We start from the raw sequence: 21,026 nt of genomic DNA on the forward strand, positions 1-21,026 counted from the left end.
ACACACACAGACATGCACACACAAACACACACACACACACACACACACACACACAGATGATTTGAATTGAGATCTCTCCAGACAGATTGATTCAGATGATCTCCTGAACTCATACTCATATCGAGACACATAATAAGACACCGTCAGCTTTATCCAGTATCGTTCAGCCCTAGATCAACTCATCAAACACGGATGAGGAATCCTGAAGCACACACACACCGATGTGCGACTGTGTGTTCTGTTACCTGTGTGTTCTCCTGCACGATGACGCTGGCGTTGGGACACACGGGGTACGCTCTGAGCGGAGCTTTAGTGGTGGCCAGGATGAAGTCTGTGTGTGTCTCAATCACCTGATGCAGATATTCACCAGCCGGCTGACAGCGGTAAAACACTGTGATCTCATCTGACGGCACTAGGTGAGCCTGAACACACAAACACACACACACACACACACACACACACAGAAAACATTACATTTATTTACTCACTCACAAACTTAGACACACACAAACACACTCAGATACACACACACACGGGGTTAACTATTCCAGCATATGTTTTACACAGCAAATGCCCTTCCAATACTGGAAAACACCCAAACACACTCATTAACACACACACTCATACACTACGGCTAATTTAGTTAATCAATTCCCCTATAGCGCATGTGTTTGGACTGTGGGGGAAACCGGAGCACCCGGAGGAAATCCACACCAACACGGGGAGAACATGCAAACTCCACACAGAAACGCCAACTGACCCAGCCAGGACTCGAACCAACAACCTACTTGCTTTAAGGCGACAGTGCTAACCACTCGCATCATAATGAACTTCCTCAAGACATGGGCGATTTATAAATGCAGCAAACTGTTTGGAAATATTCAAAGTGTCCAAAAAGACGTCCAAAGTCTTTACACGCATTGACCCAGAGACTGTTTAGATGATGACGAGATGACGGATGTTTACTGTATGATGACCGAAATGGTCTTAAACACCCATCAGACACAATTTGACGTCAGATTGATGTTGTACCCCAACGTCATGGGGACGTTACATTTTGTTTGAAAATAAAAATCGTGTTGACGTCAGAACTCGACGTCAGGCCAACGTTAATGTCCAACCTAAAACCAACCAAATATCAACGTCTAATGATGTAACAGCTTGACGTTGTGTGGACGTTACCACTATTGACGTTTATCAAATGTTGGATTTTGGTTGCCATACCTGATGAATAAATGTCAGTATTTGACGTCAATATGATGTTGGTTTAAGATCTTGGGTCAACGTTGGATTTTGGTTACTTTCTAACAACCTAAAATCGACCAAATACGTCATTATTGGACGTCAAAATAACATTGTCCTTAGACGCTGGCTAGATGTTGAATTTTGGTCACCTGACGTCACAACCTAAATCTAACCTAATAATAACATCTTATGGCTTTGTGTGCCTAATGGGCAATAACTAGATGCACTACAGAATGTTACGTTTACAAATTACACATCCACAAATTACATGGCCAATTTAGTTGATCAATTCCCCTATAGCGCATGTGTTTGGACTGTGGGGGAAAGCGGAGCACCCGGAGGCAACTCACGCCAGCGCCGGGGGAACATGCAAACTCCACACTGAAATGCCAACTGGCCCAGTCGGGACTCGAACCAGAAACCTTCTTGCTTTAAGGCGACAGTGCTAACCACTGAGCCTCCATGCTGCCCTGTGAAATCTTTACAGTTTATTTATATTCACTTATGAAACCATCTTACGGTGACGCTCATATGATGAGAGTGAAAATAAGATTTTGCTGAGTGTGGCGTCTCTACTGGTGAAGAGCGGCTCATTTACTCTTATTCTGAAGCTGAAAAACAGCGAGCGGCGCTCTGGGAAATAGCAGAAAAACTGTGTTCCCAAAGCAGACGCTAGGAGAAAACAAACGCTCTGTTGTGGAAAAAACACACACCGAGCCGAGCGAACAACAGCTCCTGCTTTCCACAAACCCTCGCTCGCACTCGCTCAACAAAAAAAATTAATTCCCTCCATGGAAAATTCCCCCAGATTCTTTCAGAGTTTTCAATAAGAGAGGAATTCAGCGCTGGCGGGCGTCCAGCGGCCTTCCTCACACACAGCGGATCAAACACACACGATTATTGAGGAAAACAGGAGGAAATCCGTCTCACTTTACACAGCTCCAGCGTGTTGTTTGTGTCGGTGTGGACTAATGAAGCTTTATTAGCCGCAGAACTCTGGGGTGGAAAGATCACCCGAATAGCATCTCTCGTGAGTGTGAAAACAGGAGATCTGAGCCCGAGAGACGGCAGAAAAACACACACCGCGAGCGCAGACGTCACTGGAGAACTAATGAAGAAGACGCAGACCGGTCCCTGTCTGAACGACAGCTGATTCAGGAGAACACAGCCTGACAAACCCGCGCAACATTAGCAGGCACAAAACTGCTGCTTTTATTTATGACTATTATTAATATCGAACTATTTTTGTGTCACGTTTAAACACAAATTTAAAGGGGTGGTCCAGAGTGTGTTTTTAAGGCTTGGTTGTGTTTATAAGATATAAAGCAGAGTGTGCTCATGCTTCATCTTACTTTATTTACTGCTACCAGTGGTGTAAACTAACTAATTACAAATACTCAGATTACTGTAATTCAGTAGTTTTTCTCAGGAATTTACTCAGTAGTTTTATAAATATGTACTTTTACTCTGCCTTGAGTACATATTTAGTGCTGTATCGGTACTTTTACTCCACTACTTTCCTTCAACCTGCAGTCACTACTTTATTTTCTTGTCAATGGGGATTAGAAAAATCAGTCCTGCGAGTCCAATCAAATCACACATAGAAGGTAATGCTGAATTCAGACTGCATGATTGTAGCCCCGATTTTGATTCGCAGACAGGTTTAGAGCAATCGCTGACAAATGCCTGAAATCGTAGGTAAATCGGTGCTCGTTCACGCGAGTAGCAATCAAACAGTGTGAACTATCGAGGACGCCATCTTGATAGAATCACTAATGAGTCGCCGATGCCTGTGAGATATTTGGCGATTCAAGTCATGCCGTGTGAAATGACTGAAAATAACATCAGCAATCCCCTACAGCCAATGAGGGAGCAGCATTCACTAGCGTGGGTACCTGCAGGCCAGCGGGAGGTTGGGGGAGAAGTTAAAAGCGCTCATTTTCGGTTTATTTGGACCCAAGAAATGGAGGAAAAACTTGTGTAAATTTAGGTACAGGTCGTGACTCACAATCCACAGCTTGGTCTATTATGGTTGGAGCTGCTCCTCCTTTGAGGAGTTTCAGCTGAATCCAGCACTGAACTGGGAGAGATTCTGGAAGCTCTCCTTTGTCAAATGCTAGCTATATATTTTTATAATTCTCTGGAACATAATTAAATTAAATTGTAAGCACTTCTCTTTTTGTGTCGTGTCCTTTAGAAGCCCAAATACAGAAACAGAAGAAGCTCTGTGAAAATAGCAGCGTTTAGACGCCATTTTAGCTTTCTCTGCTATAACATTACAGCGCCTCTGGCCACGCCCCTTCACCGCGCGGGATGTGTGCGTATTTTTTTGTACACAGCAACATTACAAGTCAACTTCAGTTTAAAACATAGGTCTCAAACTGGATTCCTGGAGGACCGCAGCTCTGCACAGTTTTGCTCCAACCCTAATCAAACACAGCTGATCCAACTAATCAAGGGGTTCAAGACTACTAGAGACTATTAAGCAGGAGTCGGGAGTGCTTGGAGCTAAACTTTGCAGAGCTGTGGTCCTCCAGGAATTGCGTTTGAGACCATTGGTTTAAAATAAGATATTGTAATCACACAGTGTGAACTATCGAGGACGCCATCTGACAGAATCACTAATGAGTCGCCGAAGCCTGTGAGATATTTGGCGATTCAAGTCATGCCGTGTGAAATGACTGAAAATAACATCGGCGATCCCCTACAGACAATGAGGGAGCAGCATTCACTAGCGTGGGTACCTGCAGGCCAGCGGGAGGTTGGGGGAGAAGTTAAAAGCGCTCATTTTCGGTTTATTTGGACCCAAGAAATGGAGGAAAAACTCGTGTAAATTTAGGTACAGGTCGTGACTCACAATCCACAGCTTGGTCTATTATGGTTGGAGCTGCTCCTCCTTTGAGGAGTTTCAGCTGAATCCAGCACTGAACTGGGAGAGATTCTGGAAGCTCTCCTTTGTCAAATGCTAGCTATATATTTTTATAATTCTCTGGAACATAATTAAATTAAATTGTAAGCACTTCTCTCTTTGTGTCGGGTCCTTTGGAAGCCCAAATACAGAAACAGAAAAAGTTCTGTGGAAATAGCAGCATTTGGACGCCATTTTAGCATCTCTGCTATAACATTACAGTGCCTCTGGCCACGCCCCTTCACTGCGCGGGATGTGTGCATATTTTTTTGTACACAGCTACATTACACGTCAACTTCAGTTTAAAAACTAGAGACTATTAAGCAGGAGTCGGGAGTGCTTGGAGCTAAACTATGCAGAGCTGTGGTCCTCCAGGAATTGCGTTTGAGACCATTGGTTTGAACTAAGATATTGTAGTGGACCACCCCTTTTAAACACGATAGAGAAGAAATAAGACCACAGTGGCTTCTCCCAATGCACTAAACTACATTTCTCTGCCCATGATTTGTGCAAGTTTAGCAGGAACTGATGATTTTCTTCTCTTCTGTTTCTCATTGGATGGAAACGCTGCTTTATCAGCAAATATTTCATTTATTTCAGTTTGGATTCTTTGGATGGATGTGGGTTTAGTTGATACGCTTTTATATCTCATCATCTTTACTGCAGAATCTCACCTTCTTGCGCAGTTTCTGTATGCGGTTGATGACCTCTCGGGCCACTCCTTCGTCGAGCATGGCCTGATCCGGCGTGACGTCCAGCAGAACCAGCACCTGAGGGAAACACAGGTCCCATCAGCTTCACGCCTCTGCAGGAGTGCGTCTATCATTCTGGTGTATTATTCAGAGAACTCGAGCACCTGAGCGTCTGAGTGAGCCTCGTACTGAGACGCGGATCCTGACGACTGATCAAAGGTGTACATCAGACGCAGATCCTCCTCATGCAGATCATGACCATCCACCACTATACAACCTGGAGGAGAGAAGAGGAGGAGAGAGGTGAGGAGAGGAGATATGATAAGAGATGAAGAGATGAGAAAAGAACAGATTATGAGAAAAGGTTAGAAGAGATGAGACGATAAAAGAAAAATAGATGAGAAGAGAAGACATGACGAGAACAGGTGAGATGAGAAGAGGAGAGAAGAGAAAAGAGGAGAGAAGAGGAGAGGATATGAGACAAGATGAGGAGAGAAGAGATAAAAGAGAAGAGGAGGTGAGAAGGAGAAAAGAAAGGAGACGAGGGGAGAAGAGAAGAGACGAGAAGGAGAGACGAGACGAGAAGAGAAGAAAAGAGGAGAGAATAAACGAGAAGAGGAGAGACGAGAAGAGAAGAAAAGAGATGAGAAGAGACGAGAAGAGAAGAGACGAGAAGAGGTGAAAAGGAGAAAAGGAGACGAGGAGAGAAGAGGAGAGAAGAGACGAGACGAGGAGAGACGAGAAGAAAAGAGGAGAGAAGAAACGAGAAGAGGAGAGACGAGAAGAGAAGAAAAGAGACGAGAAGAAACGAGAAGGAGAGACGAGAAGAGATGAAAAGAGGAGAGAAGAAACAAGAAGAGACGAGAAGAGACGAGAAGAGGAGAGATGAAAAGAGGAGAGAAGAGACGAGAAGAGGAGAGAAGAGACGAGAAGAGACGAGAAGACGAGAGAAGAGACGAGAAGAGGAGAGAAGAGACGAGAAGAGACGAGAAGAGGAGAGATGAAAAGAGGAGAGATGAAAAGAGGAGAGAAGAGACGAGAAGAGGAGAGAAGAGACGAGAAGAGACGAGAAGAGATGAAAAGAGACAAGAAGAGAAGAGACGAGAAGAGACGAGACGAGGAGAGACGAGAAGAGAAGAGACGGAGAGACGAGAAGAGGAGAGACGAGAAGAGATGAAAAGAGATGAGAAGAGGAGAGAAGAGACGAAAAGAGACGAGACGAGGAGAGACGAGAAAAGGAGAGAGGAGAAGAGATAAAAGAGAAGAGGTGAGAAGGAGAAAAGAAAGGAGACGAGGGGAGAAGAGAAGAGATGAGGAGTTACGAGAAGAGGAGAGATGAAGAGACGAAAAGAGATAAGAGACGAAGTGAAAAGAGGAGAGACGAAATGAGAAAAGACGAGACGAGAAGACACGAAAGAGACGAGACGAGACGAGGAGAGACGAGAAGAGACGAAAAGAGAAGAGAAGAGACGAGACGAGGAGAGACGAGAAGAGACGAGAAGAGACGAGACGAGGAGAGACGAGAAGAGACGAGAAGAGACGAAAAGAGAAGAGAAGAGACGAGACGAGGAGAGACGAGAAGAGACGAGAAGAGACGAGACGAGGAGAGACGAGAAGAGACGAAAAGAGAAGAGAAGAGACGAGACGAGGAGAGACGAGAAGAGACGAGACGAGGAGAGACGAGAAGAGACGAGAAGAGACGAGACGAGGAGAGACGAGAAGAGACGAGAAGAGACGAAAAGAGAAGAGAAGAGACGAGACGAGGAGAGACGAGAAGAGACGAGAAGAGACGAGACGAGGAGAGACGAGAAGAGACGAGAAGAGACGAAAAGAGAAGAGAAGAGACGAGACGAGGAGAGACGAGAAGAGATGAGACGAGACGAGACGAAAAGAGACGAGGAGAGGAGAAAAGAGAAGAGACGAGAAAAGGAGAAGACAAATAGAGATGTGAAGTGGAGAAAAGAGAAGAGAAAATAATCAGTTTTATACTTCTAAACGTTGTCAGGTTTGTGTTGGTGTCACTAAAAGTGTTTTAAACAGTGCATTATCTGCGCACACACACACACACACACACACACACACACGCACGCACACACACACACACCCTGCCCTCATCTGATCTGATCTGCAGTGTTATCGGCTGTTACGCTCATTACAGCGACACTGTCACATATAACAGGCATGGAGATGCTTTAGAAAGGCAGGATTATCAGACGTGCAGTGTAAAGTCAGATTATCACGGCTGGCTGAGCTCCTCACACTCCTGCTGAGCATCACTTACACTAATATTCAATATAATACTCATCAATATTACACTATTATTATGAACAGACACTGATGATGATCATAGGGCTCATGTTCATATCAGTTTAAACACTCTGTTTACAGACAGCTTCATCACGAATCCTTCACTCTGTGCATCAGTAAGTGTGTGTTGGTGTGTTGGTGTGGTGCTCTTGCCTGTCTTCTGGAATTCCTCCAGCTCCTCATTCTTCAGCTCTTTAATGGAGGCGGTCACGGATTTAAAGGCACCTTTCAGCCGTTTGCCCAGCACCATGTGATCGGGTTCGGCCCGCAGACGGATACCGTATCTGTCCTTATCAGTGGAGAGAGTGAGCTGGCGCACATTCAGCTCCTGCACAAACACACATCACCTACAGTCTGAGCTGAACACTGATGACTGACACGTAATCACATACACACTTCTCACTCTCACATTCTAATTAGATTTATCAGTGAATCAGCAGTCAATCAAGAGTCAGTCGCTGAATCAGCAGACGTCAGTGAATCAGGAGATGGTTACTGAATCAAGAGTCAGTCAGTGAATCAGGAGACGGTCAGTGAAACAAAAGTTGGTCAGTGAATCAAGATTCGGTCAGTGAATCAAGAGTCAGTGAGTGAATCAGGAAACGGTCAGTGAATCAAGAGTCAGTCAGTGAATCAACAGTCGGTCAGTGAATCAGCAGACTGTCAGTGAATCAGGAGACAGTCAGTGAATCAGGAAACGGTCAGTAAATCAAGTGTTGGTCAGTGAATCAAGATTCGGTCAGTGAATCAATAGTCAGTGAGTGAATCAGGAAACGGTCAGTGAATCAAGAGTCAGTCAGTGAATCAACAGTCGGTCAGTGAATCAGCAGACTGTCAGTGAATCAGGAGACAGTCAGTGAATCAGGAAGTGGTCAGTAAATCAAGTGTTGGTCAGTGAATCAGCAGACTGTCAGTGAATCAGGTGACGTCAGTGAATCAACAGTCGGTCAGTGAATCAGCAGACTGTCAGTGAATCAGGAAACGGTCAGTAAATCAAGTGTTGGTCAGTGAATCAGCAGACTGTCAGTGAATCAGGTGACGTCAGTGAATCAACAGTCGGTCAGTGAATCAGCAGACTGTCAGTGAATCAGGAGACAGTCAGTAAATCAAGAGTTGGTCAGTGAATCAGCAGACTGTCAGTGAATCAGGAAACAGTCAGTAAATCAAGAGTTGGTCAGTGAATCAGCAGACTGTCAGTGAATCAAAAGTCGGTCAGTGAAACAAGAGTTGGGCAATGTATCAGCAGACTGTCAGTGAATCAAGAGTCAGCCAGTGAAGAGTCGATCAGTAAATCAAGAGTTGGTCACTGAATAAGCAGACTGTCAGTAAATCAAGAGTTGGTCACTGAATCTGCAGACTGTCAGTGAATCAAGAGTCATTCAGTGAATCAGGAGATGGTCATTTAATCAAGAGTCGGTCAGTGAATCAAGAGTCAGTCAGTGAATCAAAGGTCAGTCAGTGAATCAGTAGATGGTCAGTGAATCAAGAGTTGGTCAGTGAATCAGCAGACTGTCAGTGACTCAAGAGTCAGTCTGTGAATCAGGAGTTGGTCAGTGAATCAAGAGTTATTCAGTGAATCAAAAATCGGTCAGTGAATCAGGAAACAGTCAGTGAATCAGGAGACAGTCAGTGAATCAGAGGACGGTCAGTGAATCAAGAGTCGGTTAGTGAATCAAGAGTCAGTCAGTAAATCAAGTGATGGCCTGTCAATCATTCATGAAAAGGTCAGTGAATCAGAAGACTATTACTGAATCAGGAGAAGATCAATGAATCAGAAGACGGTAAGTGAATCAGAACTGATGTTTAATGATAACACTTGTAGAACGCCTGAATAAAGCTGAATCCAGCAGTGTGATCAGCGTCTCTGCAGACTGTTCAGCAGCGGAGCGACACACACACACACACACACACACACACACACACACACAGGCAGAGCGGATAATTTTAGTCCAACCATAAATCAGAGTGGGAGGACTGCAGTTCAGCTGCAGAGCTCCACACCACCAGAGGGCCACCAGGAGCTACACACACTCAAAACTGCAGGATTCCTCATGTAAGGATGCTACAGTGACAGTCACTAACACTACAGTATCACTGACATACTTTTCCGGAGTTTAAGAATAGTTTCAATTAATTAATGTCTACAATAAGTTTCTATGGGAAGTGTGTGCAGGAAGTATCTGCAGGAAGTGTGTGCAGAAAGTGCAAGCGGGAAGAGTGTGCTGGAAGTGTCTCCAGGAAGTGTGTGCTGGACATGTCTGCATTTAGTGAGTGCAGGAAGTGTCTACGGGAAGTGACAGTGGGAAGTGTGTGGCGGAAATGTCTGCTTGAAGTCTCTATGGGAAGTGTGTGGGGTAAATTTCTGCAGGAAGTGTGTCCAGGAAATGTCTGTGGGAAGTGGGTATAGGAAGTATGTGAAGGAAGTATCTGAGGGAAGTGTCTACGGGAAGTGTGTGCGGGAAGTGTCTACAGGAAGTGTGTGCGGGAAGTGTCTCTAGGAAGTGAGTGCGGGAAGTGTGTGCAGGAAGTGTCTACAGGAAGTGTGTGCGGGAAGTGTCTCTAGGAAGTGTGTGCGGGAAGTGTCTCTAGGAAGTGTGTGAGGGAAGTGTCTCTATGAAGTGTGTGCAGGAAGTGTCTCTGACCTCCAGGATGTAGTTCTGCAGGGACTGGATATCAGCAAGAGCCTCTGGGTCCTGATGGATGACCACCACCTCCTTTAGCGGATACTGAAACAAACACACACACACTCCATCAGCAGCAGTAAAACACACCCTCTCCATCATCAGGCAGAAACTCACCTTAATGGGCAGAGTCTTCCTGTCTCTGATCACACGACCCAACTCAATGACGGACTGCATCTGAGACACCGCACTCTCAATGCGCTGGTCGATCAGAGACTCCCTGCGACACACACACACACACACAGTCATAGGACAGACACGCCAATGTTTTCTATACCATTACATTAGGGGGGTGGCGTTCTCTCTCTAATGGAGGGGTGCCCAAACTTTATTGTATGAAGGGCCGAAAACCAAATATCATCAGGAGCCATGGGCTGACGGTAAATATACCATACTATATTACATTAAAGTTCACTCATTTATTTCCTTTTCAGCTTAGTCCCTTTATTAATCAGGGGTCGCCACAGCGGAATGAACCGCCAACTTATCCAGCACCTTTTACGCAACGGATGCCATTTCAGCTGCAACCCATCTCTGGGAAACATCCATCCACACTCATCAGGCATGTGATCAGCCAAGGACAAAAAAGAAGCAAGACGAGACCTCCAACCCCAGTAGGTAGTGCTGTAGCCTCTCAGCAAGAAGGTCGCTGGTTCGAGCCTCGGCTGGGTCAGTTGGCGTTTCTGTGTGGAGTTTGCATGTTCTCCCTGCGTTTGCGTGAGATTCCTCCGGGTGCTCTGGTTACCCCCACAGTCCAAACACATGCAGTACAGGTGAATTGGGTAAGCTAAATTGTCCATAGTGTATGTGTGTGAATGAGTGTGTATGGATGTTTCCCAGTGATGGGTTGCAGCTGGAAGGGCATCCGCTGCGTAAAAAAATATCCTGGATAAGTTGGTGGTTCATTCCACTGTGGCGACCCCAGATTAATAAAGGGACTAACCCGAAAAGAAAATGAATGAATGAATCTCAAAACCATCCCCTATCATTCTTCCTCTCAGATGGGATGGTGGGCAAATCAAAGGATGCCATGGGCCAACTTCGACTCGCGAACCCTAGTTTGGGCATCTCTGCTCTAATGTTTACACACACACATGCATCCATAGCAACACACACACACATTGCCTATTCGTGAGGTGTGTATTCTTGGTATGTTTTATGATTCTAGATCTGTTTTAAATGTTTTATTTTGAATATTTCCATTTTATTGTTCAGACGTCTGTATCTGTGATTAGCGCTGCAGTAGTTTTCCTTCGGCTTATATCCTTGTTAATCAGGGGTCGCCATAGTGGAATGAACCGCCCATATGATCCAGCTTATGTTTTACCCAGCGGATGCCCTTCCAACTGCAACCCGGTACTGGGAAACACCCATACACTACGGCCAATTTAGTTAATCAATTCCCCTATAGCACATGTGTTTGGACTGTGGGGGAAACAGGAGCACCCGGAAGAAACCCCCACCAACACGGGGAGAACATGCAAACTCCACACAGAGACGCCAACTGATCCAGCCGGGACTCGAACCAGCGACCTTCTTGCTGTGACTGAAATTCTTGCATATTTTTAACTGCTTAGTGAAAGCAAATTGAGATGATTGTGTCATATAAAATCAGGCATGATAATGGCTTTGAAGCTTTACTGCGGTTTGGAGAATGATATAGAGTGGACACTACATGCTTCACATCAGGTTTACTGCAAAACATCCATCACAAGAGTTTATTAGAGGGAGCACATCAGTAAATGATATTTTTCCATCAGAAGAAGAATGTGTGTGTGTGTGTGTGTCCTCTGGATGTTCTCCACATCTGTGACAGCAGGTCACCTCTGAGAGAAACACACACACACACACACACACACACACCGCTTAGCTTATTAATACACAGTAATGCAGGACATTACAGCCGTTTAAACCAGCAGACCTTCAGCTTAACTGCAGACCAGTGCGCTCGGGGAAATGTGTGTGTGTGTGTGTTTAGAGCAGACTGAAGGGCATGTGCTAAATCACACAAGGACACGAGGTCTTTTGTTTCTAGTCTAAATATCCTAACTCTTAAATCAAAGATTGATGTAGTATGTTGAGAGTTTATTTGTCAGGTGTTTGTCCTCCACAAACATCTCCTGTGTGTAGCACTAGTGCTCCTCCAAAGCCTTCCGATGTGATTTCTGACTGTTGTAGCTGTGAAATAGCTCAATCAGCAGAGTGATATGGAGCTGTGATACGCTCTAAACCTGCCGGAACTACTTTAGCTGTGCCTTGGAGTGCTCATCAGCCAATCAGAATCAAGCATTCATCAGAGCCTGTAGTATAGTGTGTCATCAGGCTGTGGGTGGGTGTGTGTGTAGCATGTGTACCTGACTTGTGGCAGCATGAGGTAGTGTATGCTGCCGGTCTCCTTCTCCTCCACTGCTGCCGGGTCCAGCAGTTGCCGCAGGTTCTGGTACATCAGCTCGGTTATAAACGGAGTGAACGGAGCCTGAAAACACAAACACTTCATCACTGCAGCAGCACACACCACAATAACACTCAAAAAACACACGGAAGACACTCAAAACACTCATTGCACATAAACACACATATGCCAGACCCCCTCGTTTTTTTGCGATCCTGCAAAATTCTTAATTTAAACGCAAAATAATCACAAAAAATGTCTATAAAACTCAGAAAACATCCACAACATATAATCAAATTATATTTATTTCAGTTTGCAATTGTTTTATACGCAGCCCACGTGATGTATTTGGGTATCTCTCGAGAAATGATGTCTCATCTGCGCCCTCACAACCCTAACATTACATGGAGGGGGGGGGGGGTGTTTTCAGCCTGTGCTGTAAGCAGATGCAGTGCAAATGCAAAGATGCGATTCGACATCCTGTGGCTCAAATCGAGTGAATAACTCGGCGTGAATTGGGTGTTTTGTGTTTGATGTGCTTCAGATTGCAAAAGAAAGTGGGAGCAAACATCTAACAAACGGAGCAATGGAACAAACAGAAAAGCAAGCAGCTTACAATGATGGCGATTGGTTCACTGATGACGGCCGCTGGTTGGACGTGACCGAATTGAAGGATATTATTTGTGCTATACAAGTATGGCTGGTATTATGATGTGTGTCAAATTGATAGATGACTTCGTTGAACTCTTTCCCTGTCGTTGATGAGAGAAAACGCTTCCCTGCCATTGACGAGGTTTACCGCACTCTGTGTTTTAGATGTCTTACAGTAGGGGAAGCCCTAACGCAAGTCCTGAGTGAGGTACATGATGTCAGAAGCTGAAAATAAGATCGTGATATAACCCTTACAAAAAATAACTGCAGTAAACTGAAGTAAAACTGCAGTAAAATTAAGTACAATTGCAAAACTGCAATACAATTAAGTATAAACGCAGTTAAAAATACAGTACAATAGCAGTATAAGTTGCAGTAAACTGCAGTAAAAATGAGTAAGCTCCGTCTTTACTGCCCTTATGCTGCTGTAGTCTAATACGCCAATGGTGTGGTAAGTACGGTACTGCACTTGTGTTCCAAGGGGTTTGTTCTTCAACATCTTCCAATAGTATTTTGCACTTTTTTAGGGATTTTTTTTAGGATTCAAGTAATTTTCTAATTAGAATTTTAAGTTTATTTGCAAAAACGAATAATGAAAAAGTGAACCGAACAACAGCAACATACAACAGCAGTAGCCTATAGACCGGAATAACTGTGGCAAAATTCAATGCAACTGCAATATTGCAGTATAATGAGAAAAAACAGTTCAACTATAATGCAATACAGTTCAACAGCAGTAAAATCTGCAGTACAACTGAAGAAACATTAATTAAACAGAGGGGTGATATAGTGATATGTTATACAATATATTGCACTTACTGTAGGTACACAAGTATTAAAAGTGCTCTTTAGTTTTATTATGCATTGCAGATGTAAATGATTGTAGATGTATTTCTGTAGTTAGTTATACTTCTGAAAAGTGCAATATAATATGTTGTGGTAGTATTTCAGCAATACAACTGAAGTACTGAAAGCTCATTTGGAAATCATTGTCCACCAAGCAGGAAAAGTAGTAGTTGTACTGCAGTTGTAGTGTAGTAGTACTTCAGTTGTATTGCAATAGCGGTATGGTAGTTGTACTGTAGTAGTACTTCAGTTGTATTGCAATAGATGTACTGCATTATGATAGTTGTAGTACTTCAGTACAATTGCAGTAGTTGTACTGCATTATAGTAGTAGTATCACTTCAGTACTATCGCAGTAGTAGTACTGCAGTTGTACTGTAGTAGTACTTCAGTTGTACTGCAGTAGATGTTCTGCAGGTGGTTGTATTGTAGTACTTCAGTTGCATTGTAGTAATACTACAATATACTTAAATAATGTTGTTTTTTCGTGTCCAAAAAAACTGCACTTTTCAGAAGTTACGCAAAACTACAGTCTTTCTTTAAAGAACTGCAGTAATCTTTAAAAAAACTGCAGTGTTTTTTTGTAAGGGAAGAGTCACTCAACCTTCCTTTGGCTTAATCCCTACCGATTATTTCCGTTTTAGATCTTGTATTGACAAGGGACCAAACTAAAGAAGCTTTATTTTTATGATTTGTGTCATTGTCACTGTGTCGTACACAGTAGGCTACCTAATATAGTAACTACCTAATAAGTAACTACCTACCTAATATATATATATATATATATATATATATATATATATATATATATATATATATATATATATATATATATATATATATATATTTATAGATATTTATATATATACATATTTAAATCGCAAAATTGTCTGCAAATTTCTGGGAATTTCCTTTACAAAATCAGACATTTTTAATCACTAAAAAATAAATGAAAATAAATAAATAAATAAATAAATAAATAAATAAATAAATAAATAAATAAATAAATCGTGAAAAACTAGGGAGTCTGATATGCTCATTTCTGAGTTTCCTCCAGTCTTTCATCATCCACTTCAGCAATAATCAGGCCATTGCGAGCTCTTATGAAGATTAATAAAGCATCATTGTGTTATTCAGAGTCAGTGAGGTGTAAAATGGAGCATTGATCCTCCGCTTATCCATCAAATGATCTCTGCACCGTACCTTTTAGGTCAGTAATTAATTATTAGAGTAAATGAGCTCTACTGATGCCCTGCTCTCCCAGTTATGAATATGTGGAGGACTATTACACTAAACACATCAGATTCTTAATATGAATTTTAATTCGTTAATATTATTAATGTGTCTTTTGCAATACCCAGGTTGCAGTCGGGTTCACATTTAGCTAACTGGGTTTAGTTTGCATTAACAGTTCCCGAAGCATTTATTAATTTAGTTCATTTGACCATTTAACTGATTTATTGGTAGTTATTATTATTTAACCTGATCTAACAGGGCCTAAAAGCAAACAGCTGTGTGTTTGTTGCATTTATAACATTATAAAGGATGAGTAAGTAATTGGACTATTTAACAAATGCATAGCTTATTATTAATCTATATTAACATTAACTACGACTGAAATGACAAAAAAAAAAAAAAAATATATATATATATATATATATATTATTTAAATTATAATTATTATTATTGTTATTATTATTATTATTATTATGTTATTATTATATTATTAATAATATTATTATTATTATATTAATATATGATTATTATGTTATATTATTATTATTATTATTAATTTATTATTATTATATTATTATTACTATTATTGTTATTATTATTATTGTTGTTGTTATTATTATGTTATTATTATTATATTATTGGTATTATTGTTATATTATTTTATTATATTATTATTTTTATTATATTATTATTATTATTATTATTATTATATTATTACTATTATCATTATATTATTATAATCATTATATTATTATATTATTATAATCATTATATTATTATATTATTATAATCATTATATTATTATATTATTATTATATCATTATATTATTATTAATATTATTATTATGTTATTATTATTATTATACTGTTATTATATTATTACTATTATCATTAAATTATTATATTATTATTTTTTTATTATTATTATTATATCATTATATTATTATTAATATTATTATTATGTTATTATTATTATTATACTATTATTATATTATTACTATTATCATTAAATTATTATATTATTATTTTTTTATTATTATTATTATATCATTATATTATTATTAATATTATTAATATTATGTTATTATTATTATTATTATTATTATGCAAAGCAATGGAAGGCAAATTTATTTATAGAGCACAATTTCAACAACCATAGTTTATCTGAAGTGCTTTACTTTAAAAAGGTAATAAATACAAGCATAAATGAATTCATTATTAAGTAAGTATTATATTTTAATTATTTGTATTTATTTATTTTATGCAGGGTTTAAACTCCAAGCTAAATTAATTACAACTGCAAGTAGATTACATACAAAGTCAATGCAAACGAGTGAAAAGTGTTGAATTTCCCTGGGCAAGTCACATTTGCTGTGATTGTGCATAATTCACACATCTAATGCACGAGTTCAAATAAATCAACGTGAGTGGGAAAAAAATTGCGTGCAGGTAAAAAACATCACATGAGTAAACGAGAGAGAATGATGCAGTGCTCCACGTTTGGTGTGAACTCGGCACTAGAAATTATCTTATTACAACAGTTCCTCAAGCATTGCTGCTCTTGAGTTTCCACAGATGTTTCTAGTACTTGCAGAGACTCACCATCAGTCTGCACATGGAGAACAGGACACTGAAGAGGGTTTCCAGAGCACGAACACAGTCCTCAGACCCGCTCTCACCCTGAACACACACACACACAAAAACATTATACAGTAAATACACACAAAACACTCAAAATATACAGATAACACACTGAAAACACACAAAACACACAAAACACTCAAAATATACAGATAACACAAAGAAAAGACTCAAAATATACAGATAACACACAGAAAACACTCAAAATATACAGATAACACACTGAAAACACACACTAAACACTCAATATATACAGAAAACACACACAAAACACTCAAGATATACAGATAACACACTGAAAACACACACTAAACACTCAATATATACAGAAAACACACACTAAACACTCAAAATATATAGATAACACACTGAAAACACACAAAACACTCAAAATATACAGATAACAGACAGAAAACACTCAGAATATACAGATAACACACTGAAAACACACACAAAACACTCAGAATATACAGAAAACACACAAAACACTCAAAGTATACAGATAACACACAGAAAACACACACAAAACACTCAGAATATACAGAAAACACACAAAACACTCAAAGTATACAGATAACACACAGAAAACACACACAAAACACGCAGAATATACAGATAACACACACAAAACACTCAAAGTATACAGATAACACACAGAAAACACACAAAACACTTAGAATATACAGATAACACACACAAAACACACAGAATATATAGAAAACACACAAAAAAACACTCAAAATATACAGATAAAGCACAGAAAACACACACAAAACACTCAAAATATACAGAAAACACACACAAAACACTCAAAATATACAGAAAACACACACAAAACACTCAAGATATACAGAAAACACACACAAAACACTCAAGATATACAGATAACACACACAAAACACTCAGAATATACAGATAACACACAAAAAACACACAAAATAATCCCTCAAAACATACACACATACATATTATTTCAGTGACCACATATAAACATTTCCTTCTCAAAAACTTCTCAAAAATCTTGTATATAAATGTTGCTAATGTATTGTTGTAGCCCAGTTTGTGCTGTTTACAGCGGTATCGACTTTAGCCACTCATCTGTTTATATGCATTTGAAAAAAGACCAAATGTCAGAGCACATCAGAACTTCTCCAGTCCCCTAAAACACTCTCAGACCCCAGCGGGTTAATAAATGAATGTACAGTCATGCAGGGTGTTTTCTGACAGGTTTTGTGCATCTCGCCTACCTTCAGCCGCCGGCGGTTCATCCGCACGTACCAGTTAGTGAGCATATCCACAAACTTGACAAGCTTGGGCACCACTGTATAGAGTCTGTAGGCTGAAACACACACACATATATATTCAGAGTGTCAATGCTGCACACCGCATCCACATGATCTGTTGATCAGACTGTTAAAGACATTCAAAAAGCCCCTGCAACACAGCTCTAATGCCTCATTCACACTAGCAGTGACTTTGTAGCAGCCTGTCGCTCTGGGTGGCGATCTGCTGCAAACGCAGGTCTGTGTAGGTCTACAGCACGAAGAATACAACCAGCCTCTGAGCAAGCTGAGAGAAGATCATGTGAGCTCTACTGGTGTTCCTATTGGCTGTCGCTCAAGAAAGTCGCTCTTCATTTGCATAAAGTTGAAGAATTCTGTCGCGTTGCTTGACACGCCCACCTGGTCACCAACGGTCGCTGTCATAGATGGATGTCGCCGGAAGTCGCTCACTCTCTGTTAAAATGAACAGTTGCTTGTCGCTTTGCCGCTGCGAGTCGCTCGTAGTGTGAATGAGGCTTTAGTGAATGAAAACATCCAGCTGAGGTTTAAATCTGAAAGTGCACCGTGTTTAAAACTATTGATTCAAAAAGAGTCAACTCATATGACTCGTTCAATGTCCAAATCTTTTACCTGTTCGTATCAACATCGTCACGTAACAATACGAAATATGAGGTGCCGGATCTGGTAAAAAGTGAACGCGCCCTTCTTTTCAAACACTAGCAGAGTGCAGGGGATTATGGGATTGATTATGATGCGAAGATGAGTGAATATTAATGAGTGAACATTCTGATGATTAATACAATAACCTACACCGCAACAGGGGCTTCGCTATCTGTTAGTCAAAGAAAGAATCAGCAAAGGCTATTAATGTATGGGACTTTGACAGGAACTTTGTCAGTACACGGTTCATGGACCGGTTTCTTCTTCCTTTGGATCACACCCTGTAAGTGTGAATAAAATGGTTGCCTCCTTGTTTTCTCTTGCTTGCAATATATGCGTTTAATTGTGTCTTGTTACTTGTAATCGCTCTGCACGGTTTGTACTGTATCTGGTTAACTCTTTATATTCACACATCGCGTCTAAAACCATTGTAAATGCAACGTGTGCCGCTTTCTTTACTGCGTTTGTGAGCTTGCGATCCTCTGCTGTTTGTCATTGCTATAGCCACTGTCAGCTGTTCTTACACACATGCTGCGGTCCGCTTTCAAAATTGCCACTGGATTAATACTGAATGTGTGTCGTTGTTATTACTTATGGTTAAGAATAGCGCAGTATGCTGGTGTTGAACTGCATTGCTTTAATGCACTCCTGAATTGGGCTCACACATATACTCTGCACTCTGGCTACTTCAACAATGTTGATAAGTGGGCGTGTCTTGTGCTAAGCGCAGTTGACCAATCACAACAGACCGAGTCATCGGACTAATCAGCGCAGATTAGCATCATGCTAAGGAGGGGTTTGGGAACAAATGAATCGCTGAACAAATCATATGGGAGTCTGGGATAATCAGGTAAAAATAAATGCATATTATAAGACAATGAAAGTGTTTTTTGAGCTTGCATGCAGACCAGCCTGTTGTTGGAGACCCCCAAAACCAAAATAGGGGCTCTTTAAAGGAAAGATCAGCAAAGGTTATTAATGTATGGGACTTTGTCAGACTTTTACAGAAACTTTGTCAGTACACAGTTCATGGAGCAACTTCTTTTTACTCTGACTCACAACAGTGATTAAAATGGTTGCCTCATTGTTTTCTCTAGCTTGCCAAATATGTATTTAATTGTGTTTTGTTACTTGTAAGTGCTCCGTGTGGCTTGTACTGTCTCTAGGTAACTCTTTATATTAACATATCATGTCTAAAAGCACGTTTAAAATGCAACTCGTGCTGCTTTCATTACCGATTATGCATTTGTGAGCTCAAATTCCCTGCCGTTTGACGTTGCTTTGCAATCATCTTCTGTTCCTACATACGTGCTGCGGTCCGTTTTTTAAAATAGTTCAGCTTTTGCCAATGGATTAATAATGAATGTGTGTCGTTGTTATTACTTATGGTTAAGAGTAAAGTATATGCTGTTGTTTAACTGCATTGCTTTAATGGACTCCTGCATTGGACTCGCACATATACTGTGCACTCTGACTACTTCAACAATGTTGATAACCGTGGTGGGCGTTTCTGTCCGTCTTGCGCTGAACACAGTCGACCAATCACAACAGACTGGGTCAGCGCTGATTAACGTCACGCAAAAGAGGGGTTTGGGAACAAATGAATGACTGAATCATACGGTAGTCTGGGATAATTAGTTAATTAGATAATTAGTTACAAATAAATGCATATTATAAGACAATGAAAGTGTTTTTGACCATGCATATCAGCCTGTTGTTGGAGACCCAAAAAACAAAATATGACCTTTTATAATGCATAATAGGTGTTATTAAATATAATTTAAAGAAATGGCTTCTTAATAATCGACATTGTGAACACTAGGATTTTTGATGTTGTTGTTGATTTGAGTATTTATAGTTTTAATTAGTATTTGTATTTGTGTAGGCCTTCTGAAAACTAGTCTTTGGGCTAATTTGGGTCCACACTGACCCTTGTTGTTGAAATAAATGCATAAAATAAGACGCTCACCTCCCATCTCGTCCCTGAAGAACTGAATGAGTGACTGTGTGAAAGACTGGATCCATTTATCCATGATGTTGTTGCTGACGCTGGACGTCCTCTCGTTGTACAGGAACTCAATGCCTTCTTCCTAATGAAACACACATAAGACATGTTTCCATTCTGCAGATTTATGTAAATGACACATGAGAAATGCTTAATGGAAACTCCATGATGTGCAGAAATTTTAAAACGGCACATAAAATAACTTGTGCACAACTGAGAAGGATAATTTTTTTTTATCTTATAGGAATAAACTACTGTGAACCCATTTAGTGAATAAAGTCTACGCATGCACTTCATCAGTACGCATGATGTGGTTCAGTTTTCCCAGAAGATGATCAGATAAAAATGTGTGTGATGGGACGCATTAATGAAAGCAGCTTGTTGCTTGTCCAAATATCTGAAAAATTCTTAAATCAAGAAGCATTTTCAAGACAAGCCAAAAATAATGTATTGTTTTAAGAAATAATATGCCAAAACTAA

General features: G+C 40.5%; 1 protein-coding gene across 2 annotated transcripts in view; it reads right to left on the reverse strand.

The window, feature by feature from the left end:
- Positions 1 to 21,026, reverse strand: part of iars1 (isoleucyl-tRNA synthetase 1) — a 72,393-nt gene that overhangs the window by 8,389 nt on the left and 42,978 nt on the right. For both annotated transcript variants that reach the window (XM_056467808.1, XM_056467807.1), the window contains 10 exons: positions 20,511 to 20,631; positions 17,846 to 17,937; positions 16,560 to 16,637; positions 12,188 to 12,309; positions 9,951 to 10,053; positions 9,795 to 9,878; positions 7,306 to 7,480; positions 5,010 to 5,122; positions 4,828 to 4,923; positions 246 to 422 (listed from right to left, as the gene is read on the reverse strand). In XM_056467808.1, the coding sequence (XP_056323783.1) occupies positions 246 to 422; positions 4,828 to 4,923; positions 5,010 to 5,122; positions 7,306 to 7,480; positions 9,795 to 9,878; positions 9,951 to 10,053; positions 12,188 to 12,309; positions 16,560 to 16,637; positions 17,846 to 17,937; positions 20,511 to 20,631 (1,161 nt within the window). The remainder of the gene's footprint in view (positions 1 to 245; positions 423 to 4,827; positions 4,924 to 5,009; positions 5,123 to 7,305; positions 7,481 to 9,794; positions 9,879 to 9,950; positions 10,054 to 12,187; positions 12,310 to 16,559; positions 16,638 to 17,845; positions 17,938 to 20,510; positions 20,632 to 21,026) is intronic.

The sequence above is a fragment of the Danio aesculapii genome, chromosome 11 (assembly GCF_903798145.1).
Source record: "Danio aesculapii chromosome 11, fDanAes4.1, whole genome shotgun sequence".
In the NCBI taxonomy this organism is placed as follows: Eukaryota; Metazoa; Chordata; class Actinopteri; order Cypriniformes; family Danionidae; genus Danio; species Danio aesculapii.